At 44.8% G+C, this 25,448-nt stretch overlaps 1 protein-coding gene across 2 annotated transcripts in view; it reads right to left on the minus strand.

Moving 5' to 3' along the window:
- Nucleotides 1-1,557: 1,557 nt before the first annotated feature.
- NCR3LG1 (natural killer cell cytotoxicity receptor 3 ligand 1) overlaps nt 1,558-25,448 on the minus strand; it is a 34,610-nt gene continuing 10,719 nt past the window's right edge. The window contains exons 3-8 of one of the 2 annotated variants that reach the window (XM_069554245.1): nt 18,538-18,702; nt 17,016-17,188; nt 15,248-15,595; nt 7,413-7,739; nt 5,178-5,276; nt 1,558-4,408 (exon numbers count right to left, since the gene is read on the minus strand). In XM_069554245.1, coding sequence (XP_069410346.1) covers nt 4,074-4,408; nt 5,178-5,276; nt 7,413-7,739; nt 15,248-15,595; nt 17,016-17,115 — 1,209 coding nt within the window. In that variant the 5' untranslated portion in view covers nt 17,116-17,188; nt 18,538-18,702 and the 3' untranslated portion in view covers nt 1,558-4,073. The remainder of the gene's footprint in view (nt 4,409-5,177; nt 5,277-7,412; nt 7,740-15,247; nt 15,596-17,015; nt 17,189-18,537; nt 18,703-25,448) is intronic. The other variant, XM_069554247.1, reaches the window with a different exon arrangement.

Below are 25,448 nucleotides of genomic sequence, written 5' to 3' on the forward strand. Positions count from 1 at the left end.
TACAGGACAAGTCAAGGTCAATGGTGCAGTGTGAGGCCCGTAGAGGGCTTTGGTTGCATCAGTGAGAGTTTGTCCCAGCTATTCCAGAGACAGGGCTGAAGGACTATGGAGCTGCTGGTTCAGGCTCTAAGATGCCCCATCCCTGCTGCTGCTGCTGCTAAGTCGCTTCAGTCGTGTCCGACTCTGTGGGATCCCATAGACGGCAGCCCACTAGGCTCCCCCGTCCCAGGGATTCTCCAGGCAAGAACACTGGAGTGGGTTGCCATTTCCTTCTCCAAGCCCCATCCCTGTACCCACAGAAACACACCTCGCCCCCCATCCGAAAGCTGATTTTTTGCGGTGCTGACTTGTTTCTGGCTTAGAGGAAGGAGATGAGAAAGCTGTTCAAAGTTGGCCCAGGGTTCTGGGGACAGTACCTGGTTCTTAGTCTAAAGACTCAGCTTACCTGTCTTTAAGACCAGAGGAGGAGGTGAGACTCACTAATGAGAAGCGTCTGGGCAGCACCTTCCTTGGGGACCATTCAGAGAAACCTTCCTCCACTCCATACACCTTTAAACAGCTGGCGATAGCGAAATGGCAGAACTGAGGGCTTAGCGCCACCTGCTGGCCACAGACAAGACCTCCTTGATCCCAGAAAATCAGAATCACTGCTGCTGCTAAGTCACTTCAGTCGTGTCCGACTCTGTACGACCCCATAGACGGCAGCCCACCAGGCTCCCTGTCCCTCGGATCCTCCAGGCAAGAACACTGGAGTGGGGTGCCATTGCCTTCTCCTAGTCCTAGGCTCTTCACCCTGTGAGATCCCTAGCATTTAGGCTTAACTCAGGGAAAAGCTGAAAAGCTCCAGGCATGGAAAGAGCATCTACAGCAGACCTCCTTTGACCACCCCACAGAGGTTCTTGTCCACCAACAGTGCTCCCATTCTTTGGGGCCACCCATCTCTTTAAGGCACTTGTCTAACTACAGACAGAAGAGCTCCCCTAACGTCCCCTCAGCCTAGCAGGAAATTCTGTGAGAATTGTTTCTGAGTTTCTGCCTCCCGGGCATCATGTGGAAACAGATGGAGCAGTCTAAGCTCGTCCACACCCCATGTGCAGATCCCCCAGAAAGGATGCGTCTCATGTCACTGTGGCCCAGGGCTGAGGAAGGCGCTCCTCTCCCAATTTGCAGATGAGGAAATGGGATTGGACTTGGGGGTCACTTGCTAAGATCATACAGCTAGTAAGTAAGACAGGCCCAAGATTTGGGCCTGAGTCTGTCTCACACCAAAGCTCTCTCCCTTCCCACCGCTGCACGATCCCAATGACCTGAGCATCACCTTTTACTAGGGGTGCCACCTTGTTCTCGGTTGTCAAAAACCACCACCGGCAGACAAGTGTCTCTAGACCAAGAACAAGAAGGAAAGCGTAACTCAGGAAGGTCCCAGATTTGAGACTGATGCCGACTCATCTGTGTCAGCCCAGATCATGTCCAAACACCAAAGGAGCCAGAGGGACTGCTACTGAGTCCAAGCTCATATTGCTCGCCACATGAGAGGCCAATAAATCAAGAGACGAGTTGTTGGGGCAAGGAATAGCGACTTTATTTAGAAAATCAGTAGCCCAGGAAGATGGTGGACTCATGCTCCTCAAAACCATCTTGCCTGAGTTAGAATTCAGGCAATGGGAGGAAGTAAAAATCAAACATCTTTACTGGTTCTGGTCATCCTCCAGAGGAGATGTGTTCATTGCTTCCTTTCTGCAGTCATTCACAGGTCATCAGGATGTTTCCTTTGAGCTAAACAAAGGTATTTTAGCTCAATACTTGTTACCTCGAAGGCAGGCTTCCCAGGGATGGGTCATTATGTATAATTCAACCTTATAGGCAACAGCCCTTTATTGGTTAATTTGTAATAGAATACAAAGTTTCTTCCCTATTGGTGGGGAAGAGACTTTTTCCCGCTGATGTCTATGAAGAACACTCCATCTTCTGCCTTCTTCATGTGGACTGGGGTCCCTACCTTGCAGGCTCCCCCAACTCCAGCCAGTCAGGTGGCAGTGCAGACTGACGCTGCACATCTCCCATCCCTGTCTCCAACTCACACAGGTGTGACATGTGTCCTGGGTCTCAGTCCTGAGCTCAGCAGAGAAGGGAAGCCAAGCCACCCTCTTCCAGTAGTGGAACTGAACTGCTAGGCTGGAGAAACTAGCCTGCTTAGACATTCTGAAAAACTGCTCAGGCCTAATGTCTCTGGGTTTGGTATCTCCAGCCAGTCACCACACAGCCCACCTGTGGCCCACCTAGGTGGCCCTCTGGTCTTTCTGCTGGGGAGGACTCAGCCAGTTTCTACGAACCCACTCTCCTCGTGTATCATCCTCTCAGCTCTGTCCTGCTCTTGAGTTCCTCTCCAACATCTTTTCTTAGGGAGAACTTTCCTAGAGTGCTTGCTGTAAAGAGTAGCTCTGGCTCCCCATTCATCTCTGGGTTCACCTCTGAGGTCACCCCAGGGCCAGTGTCAGACACCTTATTGTACAAAGACATGCAGAAGACCTGGAGGAAGAAGACATGATTGCTGCTGACCCCGGATTAGGGTAGGCTTGAATAACAACAGATCTGTTCCAACTTGAAAGGAGTTGGGGAAAGGCCAAACAATGGGGTTAGAGTCAGAACTGGGTTCCAGAGGGTGGGCTTATTGCATTAGAACCCAGAGTATTGGTGTCTCGCTGTATTCTGCTGACTATACCAGCTGTCCTGCTGTAACTCACTGTATGCATTGCTGAACCCAGAGTAGGGGAGGCGTGAACTAAGAGGCTGGAAGAAGACGCAAAGAGCCATAGGAACTGCAGTCACGTTTATTCTCTCCTGACTGGCACAGCACCCATGGCAGCAGCCATAACATAACTTTAGCATAGCTGTAATGTAACCTTAATGCAGGCTCCAGGGCTTTTCAGGCGGAGCTTATATATACTTACAGGACAAAGCAGCCTGTGGCCAAGAAGTACCTCGTGACATGCATGCACAGTGCTATAAGTGATCTCAGTTCTCACATAATCATTTACCAAACGTGGGGCAAGAGCGAGAGGCTGTGGAACAAGACAGAGCCTGACGACAGCCACCGCCAATTGCTCTTTCCCTACAATTGGCATCTTCTCTGCCAGGTACACCTGCCTGGGGCATTGTATATCTTCATCTACCTACACCCTACTCTATTTCTACTCTGGAGTGATGTGAAAGGCAGGCCACCTAAACTGGCCACCTTGGGTACAGGAGTGTAAACTTCTGTCTTTCCCCTGTCTTTAGGTCCTTCCAGGCATTGATGCCAATAATTGAAGCAGTGATACCAAGTGCATATGCAACCGCACAATTCATTACAGAACCCTGCTTCTACGTACTCTTACTTCACTTGACCAATTCCAGTTTTTCTCATTATGCCATTGTTATTGGGGAAGGGAAGATAAATAAATACAGGGAACTCCAGTACTTTGGCCACCTCATGAGAAGAGTTGACTCATTGGAAAAGACTGATGCTGGGAGGGATTGAGGGCAGGAGGAGAATGGGACGACAGAGGATGAGATGGCTGGATGGCATCACTGACTCAATGGACGTGAGTCTGAGTGAATTCCGGGAGTTGGTGATGGACAGGGAAGCCTGGCATGCTGCGATTCATGGGGTTGCAAAGAGTTGGACATGACTGAGTGACTGAACTGAACTGAACTGAAATCAGAGGGAAAGAAGTACAGTTCTGACTGAAACTTTGACACAGATCCGCTATCTGTGAAGGGAGGAAGAAGGGATAAGCGAGGGAGAGCATAGCTTTCAAGTAAGCTTGAAAACTATAGCAGATGCCTGAGATGCCATAGCTGGAACATGGTGGCTAAGTACCCTCTTCATAGCAGGCTCTCTCTTGAAGGGAGTCTCAACAGCACATCTCCATGGCAACTACACTTTTGGGTCAAAATCCAGCTTCCAGAAGAAATGTATCAGTCAGCTTTTGCTGTATAACAAGCCATTCTATTGCTTTATTTTTCAAGTGGCTTTGAAAAATAAGTCTCATGCACTCAAGAGTCAGTTCTGTTGGCACTGATGATCTTAGCTAGATTTGCTGATGCATTGAGGAAGCGGTCATCTGATCCAGTTCCAGCTTTGAGGGTCTCTTATCCTCCAGAAGTCTCTGATTACAGTGTCTCTCGCCCTCCAGCTTCCCCAGTGGCTCAAGCAGTAAAGAATCCACCTGGAATGCAGGAGACTTGGGTTCGATCTCTGAGTTGGGAAGAGCCCCTGGAGAAGAAAATGGCAACCCATTCCAGTGTTCTTGCTTGGAAAATTCCATGGACAGAGGAGCCTGGCAGTCTATAGAGCTGGACAACACGAGCACAGACCCTCTCTCCTCATCGTCCTGGCAGGCACCATTTCCAGCATTTTCCTGACCTAGGTTAAATCAGGAGAGGAAGTCCTATGAATCAGTCGGCCAGCTTTAGACAAACAGCCTTTTTCCTTGATGAATGGATTGGTCTGCTTTTCCAAAAGCGTTTATAATGAGATATACTAGCTATTGCACAGATTCTGCATTGGCAGGCCTGTAAATAATTGGGGGCAGTTTTATTACCCAAAAGCATTTAACTAATGCATTTAAACTGGCCTCAACCACAGTTTGAGTTGTTTTATTTGCTATATTGAGTTGTTTTATTCCCTATTTTGGACCATAGGGAATAACAGGTTTGGAAACATGTTTTAGATTGGAAACATCCTCACTAGGGTTGGAAATTCTTAGTTAAACCAGTATAATTTGGGTAGTAAGTTATCCCATTGAGTTATTAACAAAATATGCGGAAATGGTGGGGAAGGAAATCTCCTCTCTGAGCCAAGGACTCTATATGCGACAGCAATACTGCAGCTCATATATCATTCACGGGCCTGGTGTGAACAACGAGGTCAGGCCTGATTCAGTGAGCCGGTTCATCAGGAGGAGGCAGAGGGGCTTTACAGTGCATCTTCCCAGAGTCCCAGGCCACTACATGGAGACCAGATGAGACAGTTTGTCCCCAACACATCAAAAAGAGCCATACATCATAAACATACTTAGAACACCCCAGCATCAGTCCTGAGGGCTCTCCAACACCATGCGCTGGCCATGAGTTCTGAACTCCCAGAGCCTACTCCAAAACACAGGGCTAAACTTTGCTTTGGAGCCCCTTACCTTTTCTTAAGAAAAAAACATAAAAAAAGTATGCAGTGATCAGTCCAATGATTAATACACCCATTCCGATATAGAACCAGTCAGTTTTCTTCTCAGATTCTGCAGAAAGAAGGAAGAAAACGTTAAGAGGAAGCCTACTGGCAGGGGCCAAAGAGACCACATGGCTGCTTCTAGGCTCTGCATGGTTGCATGTCATCTTCTGTCAGAGACAGTACCACCAACCTTCTGCCACGTCTTTGCCCTCCTCCATCCTATCACTTACACCTCCAGACGTCAAACAGCCTGTTTAGCACTTATCAGAAATACAGCAATATCAAACACCACATACGGTATGCACATGCTGTGCACATGTTTAAAGCTTCCACACCACTATCCCATCCCGTATCACCTGTATACTGCTAGAGACGGGATGTCACTCTCCCCTCAAAATCTGAATGCTGAAATCTTAATGCCCAGTATGACAGCATTAGGAGACAGGGCTTTGGGGAGCTGATTAGGTCATGAGGGTGGGGCACTCAGGAGTGAGATCAGTGCCCTATAAAGGAGGATCCTGAGAGATCCCTCACCCCTTCCACCTTGTGAGGACAGGATGAGAAGTCTGAAACCTGCAAAAGGGCTCTCACCCAACCATGCTGGCCACTAATCTTGGGACTCCAGCCTCCAGAACTGTGAGAAATGAAGTTCTGTTGCTTATAAGCCGCCCGCATGCATGTGTGTGCATGCTCAGTCATGCTGAGCACTCCAGTCATGGCTGACTCTTTGCAATCCCATGCACTGTAGCCTGTCAGGCTCTTCTTGCCCATGAGATTTCCTAGGGAAAAATACTGAAGTGGGTTGCCATTTCCTTCTCCAGGGGATCTCCCCAACCCAGGGATTGAACCCGCATCTCCTTCTTTGGCAGGTGGATTCTTTACCACTGTACCACCTGAGGAGGCTCTTATAAGCCACCTAGTCTGTGGCAATTTGTTACAGCAGTCCACATGGACTAACAGGGCTTACCTGGTAACTGGTGATAATAAAGAATCTGCCTGCCAATCTACTTCCATATTCTTACCTAGGAAATCCCACGGACAGAAGAGCCTGGCGAGTTACAGTGCATGGGGTCACAAGGAGTTGGATACAACTTAGCGACTAACCAACAGCAATGGGCCAAGATATATATATATATCACCCAGCCCAGACAAATCCCTGATACCAAACACACAAAGCATATTTCAATTCCATATTCCCCTGTTTCTGAGATACCCTAAACACATCTGTGCACACACTACCCACACAATCCCTGGTCTTTACTTCCAAGAACAATTTTTCTCTCCCTTCAGGATCATCTCAAGCCCCACCTGGCACACCCCGACCACATCCCTCAGGGCCACCAGTCAGCCTCTGCCTTCATTACCTCTCTCAGCTCTATGCAGATGCATTGGAGGGTCATCCCCACCTAGGACCAGAGCCATGAGCATAGAGGCCAGGTCGCCTAGTGGACCATCTGTCCACCTATTAGACCATCTGTCCACCTATTAGACCATCTGTCCACCTAGTGGACCATCTGTCCACCTATTAGACCATCTGTCCACCTATTAGACCATCTGTCCACCTAGCGGACCATCTGTCCACCTATTAGATCATCAGTCTACCTATTAGATCATCAGTCTACCTATTAGACCATCTGTCCACCTATTGGACCATCTGTTCACCTATTAGACCATCTGTCCACCTATTAAACCATCTGTCCACCTATTAGATCATCAGTCTACCTATTAGATCATCAGTCTACCTATTAGACCATCTGTCCACCTATTGGACCATCTGTCCACCTATTAGACCATCTGTCCACCTACTGGACCATCTGTTCACCTATTAGACCATCTGTCCACCTATTAGATCATCAGTCCACTTATTAGACCATCTGTCCACCTATTAGACCATCTGTCCACCTATTGGACCATCTGTTCACCTATTGGACCATCTGTTCACCTATTAAACCATCTGTCCACCTATTAGATCATCAGTCCACTTATTAGACCATCTGTCCACCTATTAGACCATCTGTCCACCTATTGGACCATCTGTCCACCTAGTGGACCATCTGTCCTGGCTTAGGGACCTAATTTGGACTGCCGACTCTGGGGCTGAGCTAAATCAGACCAATCTTTCTCCCCCTCCCTATATAACCAAAGTTTATATGATACTCCCCTCAAGAGGAAGAGTAAGGGAGATGTCCAGGAAGATGCTTACCTGGATGTAGAATCAAGCGGAAGTTGAAACTCTGGATTGTGGGCAAGGATACATGCCATACCACACACTGATAGATGGTCCCATTGTCTTCCAGAGATGGCTTCAGCCTCAGGTGGCTAGTGATATTAAATGTACCATCCTCATTCTTGACCATGTGGTCAGTGGTGATGTTCTTAGAAAATTCCCGGAAGTGGGGATCACTCTGGGTCCACTTTTTCCACGTGATGTTAATATGCTCTGGGTAGAACCCACTTGATGTACATAAAATATGTTTGTCCCCGCTATCTTTCACCATGACTTGTTCAGACAAGTTGCTGACTGGCTGAGCTGCCAGGGGAGAGAAATCATTCTTTGAGGGTAGGTAGAGATTTGCTTATCATCAGCTCAATGTCAGACCCATGGCAAGCCTTCAAGAAAGCGAAGTAAACTGAATGGTATTCTGCTTAGACTAAGTGTTCTGGGTACGTTGGTCCCAGTGCCAGCGGGGGACTGATATGCTGTGACCCTGAATCTCAGGCAGTTTTATAAAGCAGAGTTTCTTAAGCCCCTCTGTGTCATAGATACCTTTGGGAATCTGAAGAATCCCTTGGAATAAACACTGATGTGGGCAGAGACTGCTAATTGCTGCCAGTCTCCATTCTTCCATGACACCTCCAAGTTAAAGCTGCTTCTCCCACCCTCCTCTGCAGCTGGGTATAGTCATGTGACCTAAGGGTCTGAAAGTTTGATTGTAATCAGAAGTGGTGAGAACAACTTCTAAGAAGTATCCTGAAATAACAAGGGTGTCTTAAAGAAAAGAACAGTGTCTCTCCCCCTCCCCTTCCTTCTTTCTACAGAATGGCTGGAATAGCATGTCATGGCTGGGGACAGAGAAGCTGTTTCTAAACACAAGGTGGAAATGCAGGTTGAGGACAGCAAAGTGACAAGATAAAAGGATCCTGGGTCCCAGATGATCAGAGCACTGCCATATCTGCCCTGGGTTGGCTACATTTTTGTGAAAGGAAAATAAGCCGCCTTCTTAAAAGCACTACTGACCTCTGGCTTCCCCTCTCACATGTAAAGATCTTGAAAGTCATCATTTCTATCCTTGCAACAGGAAAGAAAACTGAGCTGAACAAACTGAAAATCCACGGCTTTCTTTAGATTCATGGAAGAATTGAGGTGACAAGGCAAACCACCACCCTGTAAACCAGAGACACACACAGGCAGATTGAGAGAATCACAGCCAAGATCATAAAACCTTAGGCAGAATGTACTAGAGCAATAAACTGGTTGACATACATAAGCACTAACTCTGACAAAATGCTAAAGGATACATGTGGACTAGGTTGAGAGTAAAAATCTCCTAGAGGCCCAGCCTTAGAGGGGGCCATACACTTTCATGAGTTGTACCTCCAAGAATCGCACCAGGCTCTCACTGTGAAGATCCAAGAAAAATCCCCTCCTGTTTTGAGCAGGGAAGAGAAGAAAGGTAACTATTTCAAAATATACCCAGGACTCCCTGCTGGTCCAGGGTTTAAGAATCCACCTGCCAATGTAGGGGACACAGGCTTGATCCCTGGTCTGAGAAGATTCCACATGCTGCAGAGCAACTAAGCCCATGTTCCACAACTACTGCAGCCTGTGCGCCCTGGAGCCTGTGTTCTGCAGCAAGAGAAGCTGCCGTAATAAGCAGCCCGCACACCACAGCCTGGGAGTAGCCCCTACTTGCTGCAACTAGGGAAAGCCGGTGTACAGCAACAAAGACCCAGAGCAGTCAGAACTAAGTAATTAAATAAAATTAAATAAATACACACACACACACACACACACACACACACACACACACACACCCAGTGCATTCTCCACAATAAAGGATGCTCTCAAGGGAAAAGAATTTGCCAAAGTCTTATCTGGCTTCCCTGGTGGCTCAGAGGTTAAAGCGTCTGCCTCCAATGCGGGAGACCCGGGTTCAATCCCTGGGTTGGGAAGATCCTCTGGAGAAGCAAATGGCAATCCACTCCAGTATTCTTGCCTAGAGAATCCCATGGACTTCCGTCCATGGGGTCGCAAAGAGTCGGACACGACTGAGCAACTTCAACTTCACTTCAACTTATCTGACCTGGGATAGTGATGTTTAGCCAGCTCCAGCCCCCTCTAGCCTTCCTGTCTCACCTAGAAACACTTGTGAAGGTGAGACAGTCTAGGGCTCAGGCAACTCAAAGAATGAGATTTAATCAGAAAATTATCAACAGCTTCCCCTCTACGACACCTTACCACTACATCAACAGAGCCCTAGAATGATAACAGCAGATTACAGCTGAGAGAGCTGTTAAACACAGGCTCGATTTCAGAAGGAGTTCATGAGGAAACTCAAAGAAAACAAGGCAAGGGGCGGGAGGAAGACACCAGAAGGAACTGAAGTCTCTGACAGGCATAGCATTAACATTAAACAGAGTGCAACTCCTAGCCAAAGAAACCCAGATCCTCATACCAAAAGCCTATTCACCTCAGTTCCTATTATCTGATACGTAAGATCTAGTTTTCAACAAAAAATTACAAGGCATGCCAAAAAGTATGAAAAGACAAAGCAAGCATCAGACCCAAACTCTGGTATGACACAGATTTTGGAATTATCAGATAGGGACTTTTAAATAATGATTAGGCACATGTGCCCTAGAGCCCATGCTCCACACTGAGAGGCCACTGCAATGAGAGGCATCCCCTATTTGCCACAACTAGAGAGAAGTCCGTGGAGCGATGAAAACCAAGCACAGCCAAAAACAAATAATTAAATAAAACTATTTTTGAAAACATAGTAGCCTTCAGAGCAAAGAAAATTATCAGGAGGAAAAAACTAAGGAAATCTGAATAAACTATGTAAGTAAGTGTTAGTCACTCAGTCATGCCCTACTCTTTCCGACCCCATGGACTGCAGCCCACCAGGCTCCTGTGTCCATGAGATATTCCAGGCAAGGATACTGGAGTGGGTTGCCATTTCCTTCTCCAGCGGATCTTCCTGACCCAGGGATCCAACCCAGGTCTCCCACACTGCAGGTAGATTCTTTACCGACTGAGCTACAAGCGAATAAACTATGGACTTTAATAAATAATAATGTATCAATATTGGTTCATTAATTATACAAATACAGCATAAATGCAAGATGTTAATAGGGCAAGTGGGGTGCGGAGGCAAGAGTAATATGGGAACTCTGTACTATCTTTGCAATTTCTCCATAAATCTAAACCTCTTCTAAAAAAATAAAGTCTATTTATTTATTTAATTTTTGAAAGACAAAAAAATACTTTTATTTTAGGCTATCAGTTGCAGAGGAATTCTAATATATATCCCTACCTCCAAAATTGATATGTACAAAACATTCCAAGTCTTCAGTGAAATTGTGGAGGGCTCACAGATACTGTCCCCCAGTTATACTGAATTGTACCCCCTCCCAAATTCACGTGTTGAAGTTCTAAATCTATTCCCTCAGACTGTGACTATATTTAGAGATAGAGTTTTTTTTTAATTAATTGGAAGCTAATTACTTTACAATATTGTAGTGGTTTTTGCCATACAATAACATGAATCAGCCACGGGTGTACGTGTGTTTCCCATCCTAAACCCCCCTCCAACCTCCCTCCCCAATCCCATCCCTCAGGTTCATCCCAGTGCACCGGCCCTGAGCACCTTATCTCATGCATCAAACCTGGACTGGCGATCTATTTCACATGTGGTAATATACCTATTTCAATGCTATTCTCTCAAATCATCCCACCCTCGCCTTCTCCCAGAATCCAAAAGTCTGCTCTTTACATCTCTGACTCTTTTGCTGTCTCGTATATAGGGTCATTGTTACCATCTTTCTAAATTCCATATATATGCGTTAATATACTGTACTGGTGTTTTTCTTTCTGATTTACTTCACTCTGTATAATAGGCTCATTTCATCCATCTCATTAGAACTGGCTGAAATGCATTCTTTTTAACAGCTGAGTAATACTCCATTGTGTATATGTACCACAGCATTCTTATCCATTCGTCTGCTGATGGGCATCTAGGTTGCTTCCATGTCCTGGCTATTGTAAACAGTGCTGCGATGAACACTGGGGCACACGTGTCTCTTTCAGTTCTGGTTTCCTCAGTGTGCATGCCCAGCAGTGGGACTGCTGGGTCATATAAGCACATGCGCCGTGAGCTGGGGCAAACCCAGTGTGGTCCATACACTGCAAGCACTCCCCACACATGCCAGTGACATTTGTTTCCAGTGTTCCTCCCCACAGCACAACTGAACAAGTGAGCCTAAATAAGTGACCACCTTCACCCCTGTGTCAGGGCAGAAATTAGACACTAAAGAGACTTGCAAACAGAAGAAGCCAAAATAAACAAAGAAGAGGGAACCGTTTTGGAAGTGACAGGTGTAACAGATTAAAACCCTGTAGTGAGCATTGACTAAGCATTGGAAGGGGCCTATAAACCTTGAGAAGAAGTATAAGCTGGAACAAGGAACTATCTGAAACTGAACTGACCCCACACTGCCCTCAACAGCTCCAGAGAAATTCCTAGATATATTTTACTATTATCATTTTTTAATTTTTTATAAGTTCTTTATTACTCCTTTAATTTTCATTTTTATAATCTATTATTACCTTGCAAAAAAAGGACCCTATTTTAAAGCAAATTTCATATATATTTTTTATAATTTTTGTGATTTTGTTTTATATTTTTAATAATTGTATTTTTGAGAGTCTAACTTCTAGATTTTTAATATTTGCTTTTTGGTATTTGTTATCAATTTTGTACCTTTAAGAATCTAATCTTCAGTTCCCATTTTTACTTAGGCGTGTGATTACTGGCTTGATTGCTCTCTCCCCTTTTGACTCTTTTTTTCCTCCCCAGGTCACCTCTATCTCCTCCCTCCCTCTTCTCTTCTCTAGTTAACACTGTGAATCTCTTTGGGTGTTTCCGGCTGTGGAGAACACTTAGGGAACTGATCAGAGACTAGACTGGTCTCTCTCCTTTTGACTCCCTCTCCTCTCCTCCTGATCACCTCTGTCTCCTTCCTCCCTCTTCTCTTCTCTGTGTAACTCCATGAACCTCTGAGTGTTCCAGACTGTGGAGAGCAAACAGGGACTTGATTACTGGCTAGCTTGCTCTCTCCCCCTTTTGATACCCCCTCTTCTCCTCCTGGTCTCCTCTATCTCCCTCCTCCCTCTTCTCTCCTTCATGTAACTCTGTGAACCTCTCTGGGTATCCCCCACGGTGGAAAATCTTCTCACATTAACCTAGATGTTTATCATCGGTGCTGTATGGATGGAGAAGTCTTGAGGCTACTGTAAGAATAAGACTGAAAGCCAGAGGCAGGAGGCTTAAATCCAAAACCTGAGAACACCAGAAAACTCCTGACTCCAGGGAACATTAATCGACAAAAGCTCATCCAAAAGCCTCCATACCTACACTGAAACCAAGCTTCACCCTAGAGCCAACAAGTTTCAGAGCAAGACATACCAAGAAAATTCTCCAACAAAACAAAAAAATAACCCTGAGCACAAAAAAACAGGTGGCCAAAAGTCACACCAAACCCATAGACACCTCAAAACTCACTACTGGACATGTCATTGCACTCCAGAGAGAAGAGATCCATCTCCACCCACCAGAACATCGACGCAAGCTTCCCTAACCAGGAAACCTTGACAAGCCACTCATCCAGCCCCACCCTCAGGGAGGACCCTCCACAATAAAAAGGAACCACAAACTTTCAGCATACAGAAAGGCCACCCCAAACACAGCAATCTAAGCAAGATGAAAAGCCAGAGAAATATTCAGCAGGTAAAGGAACATAATAAATGCTCAGCAAACCAAACAAAAGAGGAGGAGACAGGGGGTCTACCTGAAAAAGAATTCAGAATAATGATAGTAAAGATGATCCAAAATCTCAAAAACAAAAATGGAGGTACAGATAAACAGACTGGAGACAAGGATTGAGAATATGCAAGAAAAGTTTAACAAGGACTTAGAAGATATAAAAAAGAGTCAATCAATAATGAATAATGCAATAACTGAGATCAAAAGCACTCTGGAGGAAACCAACAGTAGAATAACTGAGGCAGAAGATAGGATAAATGAGGTGGAAGATAGAAAGGTGGAAATAAATGAAGCAGAGAGGAAAAAAGAAAAAAGAATTAAAAGAAATGAGGACAACATGAGAGACCTCTGGAACAATGTTAAATGCCCCAACATTCAAATCATAGGAGTCCCAGAAGAAGACAAAAAGAAAAGGCCAAAAAAAAAAAAAGAAAAGGCCAAGAGAAAATACTTGAGGAGGTAATAGTTGAAAGCTTCCCTAAACTGGGGAAGGAAATAGCCATCCAAGTCCAAGAAACCAGAGCATCCCAAACAGGATAAAGCCAAGGTGAAACACCCCAAGACATATTAATCAAGTTAACGAAGATCAAACGCAAAGAGCAAATATTAAAAGCAGCAGGGGAAAAGCAACAAATAACACACAAGGGGATTCCCATAAGGATAACAGCTGATCTTTCAATAGAAACTCTTCAGGCTAGAAGGGAATGGCAGGACATCCTTAAAGTGATGAAAGAGAAAAACCTACAACCCAGATTACTGTACCCAGCAAGGATCTCATTCAAATATGAAGGAGAAATCAAAAGCTTTACAGACAAGCAAAAGCTGAGAGATAGGGTTTTTACTGAGGTTGTTGGTAAGTTGAAAGAGATCATTAGGTTGACCCCTAATCTGACTCATGTCTTTTTAGAAGATTAGGATGCACAAGCACAGGAAAAAGACAACCAGCTACAAGCCAAAGAAAGAGGCCTCGGAAGAAACCAACCCTGCTGTCGCCTTGACCTCAGACTTCTAGACTCCAGAATTGTGCGAAAATTAATTTCTGCTATATAAGCCACCCAGTCAGTAGTGTTTTGCTATGGCAGCCCCCAGCCCATCCACAGAGAATCCAACCTACTTATAATAGCAGAAAGAGGAGTTCAAAAAGGTGTTTAGGGAAGAATGTTGCTGTTGTTAAGTCTTGACTGAGCACCTGCCTTAAAACAGCACTGGCCGAGCATTTTCATACATGATCTTATGTAATCCTCGGAACACTGTGAGGCAGGTAAGACTTGTTACCTCATTTTGAGTGGGAAAATTCACAGGCAAAGATATTAAATGGCTGATCAGTCACTCAGTTTGGAAGCAGCAAAGTCAGACAGAACAGGATTCAGACCCATGAAACCAGAGTGCCTTCTCTCTCCTTCCCCAGCTACCTTTCAGAGGTATCTCTTCAGTGAAGGCTAACTCTAGACATACCAGGGAAATTATCTAATTACTGTGAATATCTTTTACTGCTACTTTAAATGGACCAAGCTCTATTCTGAGCATTTTACCTGCATTTAAAAATTTTTTTTAATTGGAGTATAATTGCTTTACAATAATTTCTGCCGCGTAACAGTGTGAATCAGCTCTAAGTACACATCTACTCCCTCCCTCTTGAGCCCCTTCATCCCACACCCCCATTCCACCCTTCTAGGGCATCTCGGAACACTGGGCTGAGCTCCCTCTGCTGCACAACAACTTCTTGCTAGCTATCTTACCTGCATTTTTCCGAGCCACTTCCCTACAGTCAATTCTCTCATAAAAAACACTATTACATGTGTTTATAGAGTTTCAGCGTGATTAGAAACTTGCCCAAAGTTGTTAAGAAGTCCATGGAAGTCCTGGACTCAAACCTATGCCTATTTGACTCCTAGGCCCATGCTCTAAATCTCTGCTCCACTCAGCCCACCCACATCTCCACCGCAAGCCCCATCACCATGAGAATCACAGGGCACTTCCCTCAGACACTCACCTACAACCTCCAGCCAGACAGTCCCCTGAGCCTTCTGAGGAGTAACCACCAGCTCACAGCGGTACTCCCCTGCATCCTCCAGCCGGACACCAGGCAGCTGCAGTGAGGCGTCTCCCATCTCCAGACTCCGTAGAGACACACAGGCTCCACGTTGGGATGCCTCCCTGTGGTTCCCGAAATACTCAAACAGTTTGGTGTAGGTTTCAGACTTTTGAGTCTTCTGAAACCAGGTGATACCCATACTTTTGATGTCCAGCTGTGCTGAACCAGCGATCTTGCAAAAGATAGTCACATTTTCATTCAAGAAAACCATCTGAGTCCTCTCTGCCATCTCCACTTGCAGTAAACCTGTGGCAACAAGAGAAGGTTATGGAAGACCCTTGAAAGAAACATAGTCCTGGTACTCTAAAACACAATCATGTGACTGGAAACATCTTCCCCTTTTGGGGGGGGGGCAGGTCCAGGGGGGTGGCAGGTCCAGGGGTGCATCCTCAGATACAAAACCCCTTAGTTCATGGCCCCTCACTAACCCACATAAAATCCTGGAACTTTGTTTTTTCCTTCCCCCAACCAACCCCACCCCCACCCCATCCACCCAGCCAATCCACCAAGATCCAAAATAAAGCAGTTTCCTTTCCACCAACCTGGCCTCTTCACTGGCTTTTGAGGGACCAACAGATGGAGCCCACTTTCGGTTACACCCATGCACTCCCAGTAAAGACTTTAGTGAAGTCAAGATATGCAGGTGGAGTCTATTTCCTTTTCTTTTTAAAGGGAATTTAAGGGACTCTCAGCTAGAATGATCCATGGCCCAATTCCTTCTCCCCTGTTGAAGAGGTTTCTGTTGAGTGTTTTCTGTTTTGGGGCACCACCGGTGGCATGCGGGATCTTAGTTCCCTCCCAACAGAAATTGAACCCCTGCCTCCTGCAGTGCAAGTAGAGTCTCAACCACTGGACAACCAGGAAAGTCCCGGAGTAGTCTCATTTCACATTTTTAATTTTTTTCCTCAGTTCCAGCAACTAGCATGATGCAAGGGAGAAAGAAGTTTACAGAACACCAGGGCACAAACTTGAGGAAACACTTGTTTTCGGGCTCCTACACGAGGGGACTCTGCACAAAGCAGGGATTCTGTATGTAATTGTTCAACAAATCAAGCAGCATTTTCCGAAAGCTACCTGGGGGTTATTCGCGCCCCTATATTGAAAAGCAGAGATACTACTTTGCCAACAAAGGTCCGTCTAGTCAAGGCTATGGTTTTTCCAGTGGTCGTGTATGGATGTGAGAGTTGGACTGTGAAGAAAGCCGAGCGCCAAAGAACTGATGCTTTTGAACTGTGGTGTTGGAGAAGACTCTTGAGAGTCCCTTGGACTACAAGGAGATCCAACCAGTCCATCCTAAGAGAGATCAGTCCCGGAGTGTTCATTGGAAGGACTGATGCTAAAGCTGAAACTCCAATACTTTGGCCACCTGATGCGAAGAGTTGACTCATTGGAAAAGACCCTGATGCTGGGAAAGATTGAGGGCAGGAGGAGAAGGGGACGACAGAGGATTAGATGGCTGGATGGCATCACCAATTCGATGGACATGAGTTTGAGTGAATTCCGGGAGTTGGTGATGGACAGGGGGGCCTGGCGTGCTGCGATTCACAGGATCTCAAAGAGTCGGACACGACTGAGCGACTGAACTGAACTGAACCCAGCCGACTCCGATCTCACGGCCTAGCGACCGCTACCCCTTCTCCCTCTTTCCTTCTCTCCCGCATCCTACCTGCGATGAGCTGGAAGTGCTCCAGCACCAACACCGACATCCGAACCCAGAGCAGCCACACGGAGCCCCACCGCACGCGTCCAGCAGCCCTCTTCGACATTGCAGTAGCCTAGCTTTACCGGCGGCCTCGAACTTCCTCTTTGTTCCTTTTTCCTCTTAAGAGTGAGCAGTGCCTAAGAAGTGGGTGGAAAGTGTATTCTCTCGCGTCCAGACCGAACTACAGGCGTATTTAACTAAGGGCGCACGTTCACCTCCTTAGGTCTCTGGGACCCTTCTGCAGAACTCTGCGATGTCTTCTTGGTCACGCCGGGGGGCGGGTGACGGGACCCGCCCGGGCCCCGCCCGCGCCCCGCCCGGGCCCCGCCCGCGCCCCGCCCGCGCCCCGCCCGCGCCCCGCCCGGGCCCCGCCCGCGCCCCGCCCGCGCCCCGCCCGCGCCCCGCCCGCGCCCCGCCCGCGCCCCGCCCGCGCCCCGCCCGCGCCCCGCCCGCGCCCCGCCCGCGCCCCGCCCGGGGGGCGGGGGGCGGGGGGCGGGACCCGCCCGGGCCCCGCTCGCGGCCGCCCGGGAGGGGGGGGGCGGGGCCCGCCCGGGCCCGCCCGCGGCCGCCCGGGAGGGGGGGGCGGGACCCGCCTGGGCCCCGCCCGCGGCCGCCCGGGAGGGGGGGCGGGGCCCGCCCGGGCCCGCCCTAGGGTGGCATGATAAACTTGCTGTTGCTTCTGAGTCACTTCAATTGTGTCCGACTCTGTGCGACCCCATATACGGCAGCCCACCAGGCTCCCCTGTCCCTGGGATTCTCCAGGCAAGAACACTGGAGTGGGTTGGTGTCCGACCCTCAGCGACCCCATGGACTGCAGCCTACCAGGCTCCTCCGTCCATGGGATTTTCCAGGCAAGAGTACTGGAGTGGGGTGCCATTGCCTTCTCCCTAGGGGATGCCATCTCTGGGGCCGAGTTCACCCCTTGCCTTCCAGCTCTGGCTGTTGCCCACCTGCCTCTGCCTCCGGTGGGGAATGGGCCTGTCAGCAGCCGGCTAACTCTCCTCTGGTGTTTGCTCAGTCCTTTGTTCTGTGAGCGGGCCTGTCAGTAGCTTATGTTAGAGCTTTTCACGGGAAAGTTCTCACTCTCTCTCTTTCCTCTTTTTTTTTTCCTCTCTGGCTATCCCTTGGTTTGGATTGCTATCTCATGTTAGCTCCCTCAGATTGCCCTCGCATTCAGGCCTGCTCCTTACCCTAAGCAATGTAGCCTGAGCCTCCCTATTCAGCCCCTCTTGCTGGTGGCGCACACGAGCGTCTGTGCTACTTCTCTGCTGGGAGTTGCAGTTAGGCCTGTAATCTGTGGGTTTTATTTATTTATTTTTTCCTCCTGGTTCTGATGCTCTCTGAGCTTCCAAAACTCCCCACAGACCCACCTGTGAGAGGGTGTCCTCGTGTTTGGAAACTTCACCTCTTTTATGACGCCCTCCCTGGGAGGGTCTCCATCCCTAACTCTTTTATCTCTGTTTTTATCTTTTATATTTTGTCCTACCTCCTTTTGAAGACAATGGGCTGCCTTTCTGGGTGCCTGGTGTCCTCCGCCAGCGTTCAGAAGTTTTTTGTGGTATTTGCACAGCGTTCAAATGAACTTTCAATGAATTTGTGGTAGAGAAAGTGGTCTCCCCTTCCTATTCCTCCGCCATCTTAGGACCGCTGCCTGCAATGTTGAGTTTTAAGTCAGCTTTTTCACTCTCCTCTTTCACCCTCATCAAGAGGCTCTTAAGTTCCTCTTTACTTCTTGCCATTAGAGTGGTATATCTGCGTATCTGAGGTTGCTATTTCTCCCAACAATCTTGATCCTGGTATTACTGACATCATTAAATAACATCCTCTATGGAAATGTATGATAAATCCCTATACCTACCCCAAATAATGCACACAGTTGTGACATATACATATCACCCTGTAGAAAATTGGAGAAATTGCCTCAAAAAGTAAACAGAATAAAATTGGCAGCTTTCACTATTTTTATTAGCATTTAAAGATTAATCAAATTTACATTAAATGTCTACTTATGTTATCATCTTCTCCAATTTCACATATTTTGAATTCCTGCAAACACACAAGAAAACATATCTTCTGTTTGCTAGTCTTTCATTCAACCCCAAAGCACACAGCAGACGCTTCACAAATGTTTCTAAAACAAATGAGTTTAACATCGTAAAAAAAATTATACTCCAATAAAAATAAAAGAATAAGGCATATTATACTATGCACGGATCCATTGATTATGAAAAGAAAGGGGAGAATGACTTTGTTCAGACCCCTTTGACAGAGCAGAGGCTGCGCATCCTCAACTCCTCTTGACAGCTAGGATTTGCCTCACTCAGCCTTCCTGAAGGGTTTTCTGATGACTGACTCACATAGCCTGGCCCCATTTTCTCCCACTTTCTCTCTCTGAAACCAGGTTTCCACTGGGAGAACTTGCTCTCTCTGCTGCTCCAAGCAGGGCCATTTGTGCAAAGATTTGTCTCTTATGCGGTAGTCCAGCACAGCTTGTAATGGGATGTATAAGGCTGTATATAATTCTGGAGTTTATTGTAAGAAATCTCAGTTTCTCATAAACCTAGCTTTTGCTAGTAATAAAGTTATTGTTTTATCATAAATAAATAAGTTAGTTTTATCATGAATAAATAAAAGAAATGAGCTTACATTCTTAGACATCTCATGTTGAGACATGGTCCTCAAATGCTGGTTAATATTGAGGCCATTTATATAAGACAATCCTGTCCAATGTGTTTTTGGAAGTCACATACAACTTGGAACCATATTTAAATTCAATAAAAACATCCAACAAGAAATAAAAACACTGAAGAAGAGACATGCATACGAGGACAAAATAACAGAGACTGCTATTTGTCAGTCCACTATTTTCTCCTTCTTCATTAAAAAAGTCACCAATTTTTTCCCTGAGTACTGGGATCACCAGAATAAAAGACTACATTTCCAAGCTTCTCTTGGAGCACACTGTGGCCATATGACAAAGTTCTGACCCAAGTAATATAAGTGGAAGTTCAGTTCAGTTCAGTCGCTCAGTCATGTCCGACTTTTTGCAACCCCACGGACTGCAGCATGCCAGGCTTCCCTGTCCATCACCAACTCCTGGAGCTTCCTCAAACTCATGCCCATTGAGTCGGTGATGCCATCCAACTATTTTATCCTCTGTCATCCCCTTCTCCTCCTGCCTTCAGTCTTTCCCAGCATCAGGGTCTTTTCCAATGAGTCAGTTCTTCACATCAGGTGGCCAAAGTATTGGAGTTTCAGCTTCAGCATCAGTCCTTCCAGTGAATATCCAGGACTGATTTCCTTTAGGATTGACTTGTTTGGTCTCATTGCAGTCCAAGGGACTCTCAAGAGTCTTCTCTAATACCACAGTTCAAAAGCATCAATTCTTTGGCCCTCAGCTTTCTTTATAGTCCAGCTCTCACAACCGTATATGACTACTGGAAAAACCATAGCTTTGACCAGATGGACCTTTTTCGGCAAAGTAATGTCTCTGCTATTCAATGTGCTGTCTACATGGTCATAGCTTTTCTTCCAAGGAGCAAGCGTCTTTTAATTTCATGGCTGCAGTCACCAACTGCAGTGATTTTGGAGCCGCAAAATATAAAGTCTCTTACTGTTTCCATTGGTTCCCCCATCTATTTGCCATGAAGTGATGGGACTGGATGCCATGATCTTAGTTTTCTGATTGTTGAGTTTTAAGCCAACTTTTTCACTCTCCTCTTTCACTTTCATCAAGAGGCTCTTTAGTTCTTCTTTACTTTCTGCCATAAGGGTGGTGTCATCTGCATATCTGAGGTTATTGATATTTTTCCCGGCAATCTTGATTTCAGCTTGTGCTTCATCCAGCCCAGCATTTCTCATAATGTACTCTGCATATAAGTTAAATAAGCAGGGTGACAATATATAGCCTTGACGTACTCCTTTTCCTGTTTGGAACCAGTCTGTTTTTCCATGTCCAGGTCTAACTGTTGCTTCCTGACCTGCATACAGGTTTCTCAAGAGGCAGGTCAGGTGATCTGGTATTCCCATCTCTTTCAGAACTTTCCACAGTTTATTGTGATCCACACAGCCAAAGGCTCTGGCATAGTCAATAAAGCAGAAATAGATGTTTTTCTGGAACTCTCTTGCTTTTTCGATGATCCAGCGGATGATGGCAATTTGATCTCTGGTTCCTCTGCCTTTTCTAAAACCAGCTTGAACATCTGGAAGTTCATGGTTCACATATTGCTGAAGCCTGGCTTGGAGAATTCTGAGTATTATTTTACTAACATGTGAGATGAGTGCAATAAATGGAAGTGTTTTGTGTTATTTTTGAGAAATGTCCTTAACGGGAGGGATATGCTCTTTACCCTTTCATCCCTCTGCTGGAAGGAATGCAGATGTAATAGCTAGAGCATAAGCAGACATCTTAGACCACAGCGTAGAAGTCACTCACTTGGGACAATGCGACAGCAAAACAGAGGGGTGCTGGGTCCCTCATGAATTGTGAAACTTCCCTACCAGACCTAGGATGACACCCCAGAAGGTGTTCTTATTTTCAGCAGAATTTAATCTTAATCACTACAAATGGTGGTGGAGTTACTTTTGTTTAAAGTAGACTGAGGCTTTAAGACGTGTCTCGGTTTTTTAAAATCTTCGAAAAGCTAACACCGAAGGATATACATAGACGTGTTATATGATGTTTTTCCAGGCAGAAGTAAAGTCCCTATGTAGAATTTATGGAGAGACAAATTTGAACTCAGCATAAGAAAAACTTCTCCAACAAAAGAACGGTCATTGTAAGTCACCCCACAGGCAACCATTCACTGAACTCTGACAGGTATGGTCTGAATGTAATGGATTCAGGTGACTGAAGCACAGTCCTTAGCCTCAAAAGGCTATTCTAGACACTGCCTGTCAAAATAACTGAGACATAGGACCTTTGTAAAAAAAAAAAAATTCAACCTAAAATATTGTATAGCATCCCTTATATGCAGAATCTTTTAAAAAAAAAATGATACAGATGAACTTATTTACAAAACAGAAACAGACTCACAGACTTAGAGAATGAACTTAATGGTTGCAGGGGTGAAGGATAGGGGAAGAAGGGATAGTTAGGGAATTTGGGATCAAGAAGTACACACTGCTATATTTAAAATGGATAACCAACAAGGACCTACAGTATAGCACAAGGAACTCTGCTCAGTGTTATGTGATAGGCTGAATGGGAAGGGAGTATGTGGGAGAACAGATACATGTATGTGTATAACTGAGTCCCTTTGATGACACATGAAACTATCACAACATTGTTAATTGGCTATACCCCAACGTAAAAGAAAAAGTTAAAAAGAACGAGAATATCCAACCTATTGAGGACTGATATTTTGTAAAATACAATAAAAATGAATTCTTAGAAAAATGAAATCAAAAGACATAAAAATTAAGCCTCCAATTTTTACTATAAAACAAATGTAAAATTATTTTCAAAGGCACAACTAATTTCAGTTTCTATGTTTACCCCTCATTGTTGGGTGACACTGGTGTATAGACAGCATCAGTTACAGAACATACTTTGAAAAATAATGGTCTAGACAAATGCAAGTTGAGGGCCATTCTATAAAAGAACTGGCCTGTACTTTCCAAAAGTGTCAACATCATGAAAGACAAAGAAAGGTTGAAGAGCTATTTTAGATTAAGGGAAATGAAAGAGATGTGAGAAGTAAATGCAAAGCTTGATTCTGGATTAAATCCTAGATTACCAAAAAAAAAAAAAAAAAAATTGACCATGAAGGACAGTATTGAGACAATTGGTGAAATCTGAATATGGACCAGATGTTAGATCAATACTTTGTAATGTCAACTGAAAAAAATACATAATCAAAAAATTGAGAATTGTGTTTTATTCATTGGTCTTACTGAGGACTAAAGCCCAGGAGAGAGCCTCTTGGAATAGCAAAAGATTCCCATTAACTAAAGAAAACCATACATCTCAAGTAATGAATTTAGAGCTTTTCTATGTATGGAAAGATTCAAGAGTCTGGGCTCTTTGAAATCAAGTCTTTGATAAGCACTCAACTCGCTAAGGCTGGTATCCTGTTTATCTCCTTCCTGAGTTCCTCGCGGGATACACAGCTGCACAGAGAGCAGCTATGGAGGCTGATGATGGTGGTAATGCAACATTCTTTATTTACAGAAGTGGCAGACCACATTCTTTGTCCACAGGAAATTTCCTGAATTTGAATAAGATGATAATTTGACCACTTTTAAAAGATGGTTATTATAAAAGAATGTCCTTGTTCTTAGGAGATGCTAACTCACAGATTTAGGGTAAAGGATCACAGTGTCTGAAACTTCTGAAATGCTTCAGTGAAAAATCAGAATTGTAGAGAAATAGAGAGCTTGACGGCAAATGTGGCAAGCTGCTAACAACTGGTATATCTAGGGGAAGGGCATTCTAGAATTAGCTGACCTATTGTTGCAACTTTTTTGGATAGGCTTTTTTTTTTTTTTCAAAGTTAACAGACACACCCATGTATACAACTAACTGCAATGTATGATCCTGAATTGGCTCTTTAGCCTAGCAAAAGTGTATTAGTGGGATAATTGGCAAAATTTAAGATTAGTTAATAAAATATTAATGTTGACTTCCTGATTTTACGAACTCTGTTTAAGGTGTTAACATTTGAAGAAGCTAGGTGAAGGGCATATAATATTTTTGCAAGTTTTTTGCCAAACCTGAAATGATTTCAAATGGAAAAGTTGGGAAATTTTAGTAAAATTAGTAAAATCTCATAATCTAAACTTTAGAGGTTTTTCTCAAGACTCTAGGAGGGGGAAAAAAATCATATAGTTGGAGAATAACAGAGCCAAAGTCCTAACACCCAGACCCCAGAACTTTCCACTACCCCATAATCAGAGATTCTTTGTCACTGTTCTTGAATTTAAGTGGAAATGTTTCCTACATGTTACAAGCACTAGTGTGTGCATGCAGGTAGCTGAAAGTGAAGGTTGCTCTGTCAAGTCCGACTCTTTGAGACCCATGGACTATACAGTCCATGGAATTCTCCAGGCCAGAATACTGGAGTAGGTAGCTGTTCCCTTCTCCAGGAGATCTTCCCAACCCAGGGATCTCCCACATTGCAGGCAGATTCTTTACCAGCTGAACCACCAGGGAAGCTGGTAACTGAAGTAACATTTAAATGCTTATAGAACCTTCATAACATCAGTCAGCCTTCCTCCCCAGCGTAGATTCTGTAATGTTGGTTGATTTCCACATAATTTACCAGCAGTTCCCAAACTGGTCTGCACATTAGAATCACCTGAAGATCTTTCAAAAATTTCAAAGCCCAGATCGCACTCCAGAAGAATGAAATCACAATCTCTGGAGATGAGACCCAGGATCAATCTTTTCTGAAGCTCTTAGGTGATTTCAATATTGAAGACAAGAGCCTAGAAACTACTGTGATTTTCACTTCAGTCCTGTCCCTGGAAGCATATATGTGAGTGGTAAGTCATTTCAGTCGTGTTTGATTCTTTACAATCCTGTGGACTATAGCCCACCAGGCTCCTCTGTCCATGGGATGCTCCAGACAAGAATGCTGGAGAGGGTTACCATGCCTTCCTCCAGGGGACTCTTCCCGATCCAGGAATCAAACCCACATCTCTTATGTCCCCTGCACTGGCAGGCAGACTCTTTACCACTAGTGCCCAGATGATGTCCACTTCCATCCTATCACTGGATAAAAGTCTACTAAGAAATATAGGAGAAGAGGTCCCCTCCAGGGAAACAATTTCTAAGACCCTGAGGTTCCATGACTCTGCAACTTTAATGTTTTGCAAATAATTCATTCTTTCAATGTTGTCAAATTTCTTTTTCCCCAGAAAATTACAACAAATACTACATATTTTTCTGATTTTACATTTAATATAATTAAATATAAACCTATACAAATGATGACAAGAATAATATTTTCTGACAAATATTTCTCTGGAAGAATTCTTACAACATATAGCCAAAAAACAAATTCAAATATAGCAAACTTTTATAAAGTCTCTGTGTCTTCCTAATTATCAAATTAAAATCAAAGTATTTATTTGTAGTCTTAAAAATAGCCCAAAATATCTAAATAAGCCAAGAAGAATTACATCTGAAGACACTTCAAACTAATAAAATTTCTTCCCAAAGTTTAAGATCAATAGAACATTTTTGGCCACATACTTATAAAAGGTTATTTTTTTAACAGTTAACTTTTCAAAACTTCAAAATCCCCCCAAATTAATTGTAACAAATAAAAGGTCTTTATAATCTTGACCTTAAATAGGATATATAAACCATTATTATTAAATGGTTTTTAGAATATAATAAATATTGATAAAATACAGGTTATACAATATTGGTCTCCTTCACGAGATGAAAAG

This window comes from Ovis canadensis, chromosome 15 (genome assembly GCF_042477335.2).
Source record: "Ovis canadensis isolate MfBH-ARS-UI-01 breed Bighorn chromosome 15, ARS-UI_OviCan_v2, whole genome shotgun sequence".
Lineage (NCBI taxonomy): Eukaryota > Metazoa > Chordata > Mammalia > Artiodactyla > Bovidae > Ovis > Ovis canadensis.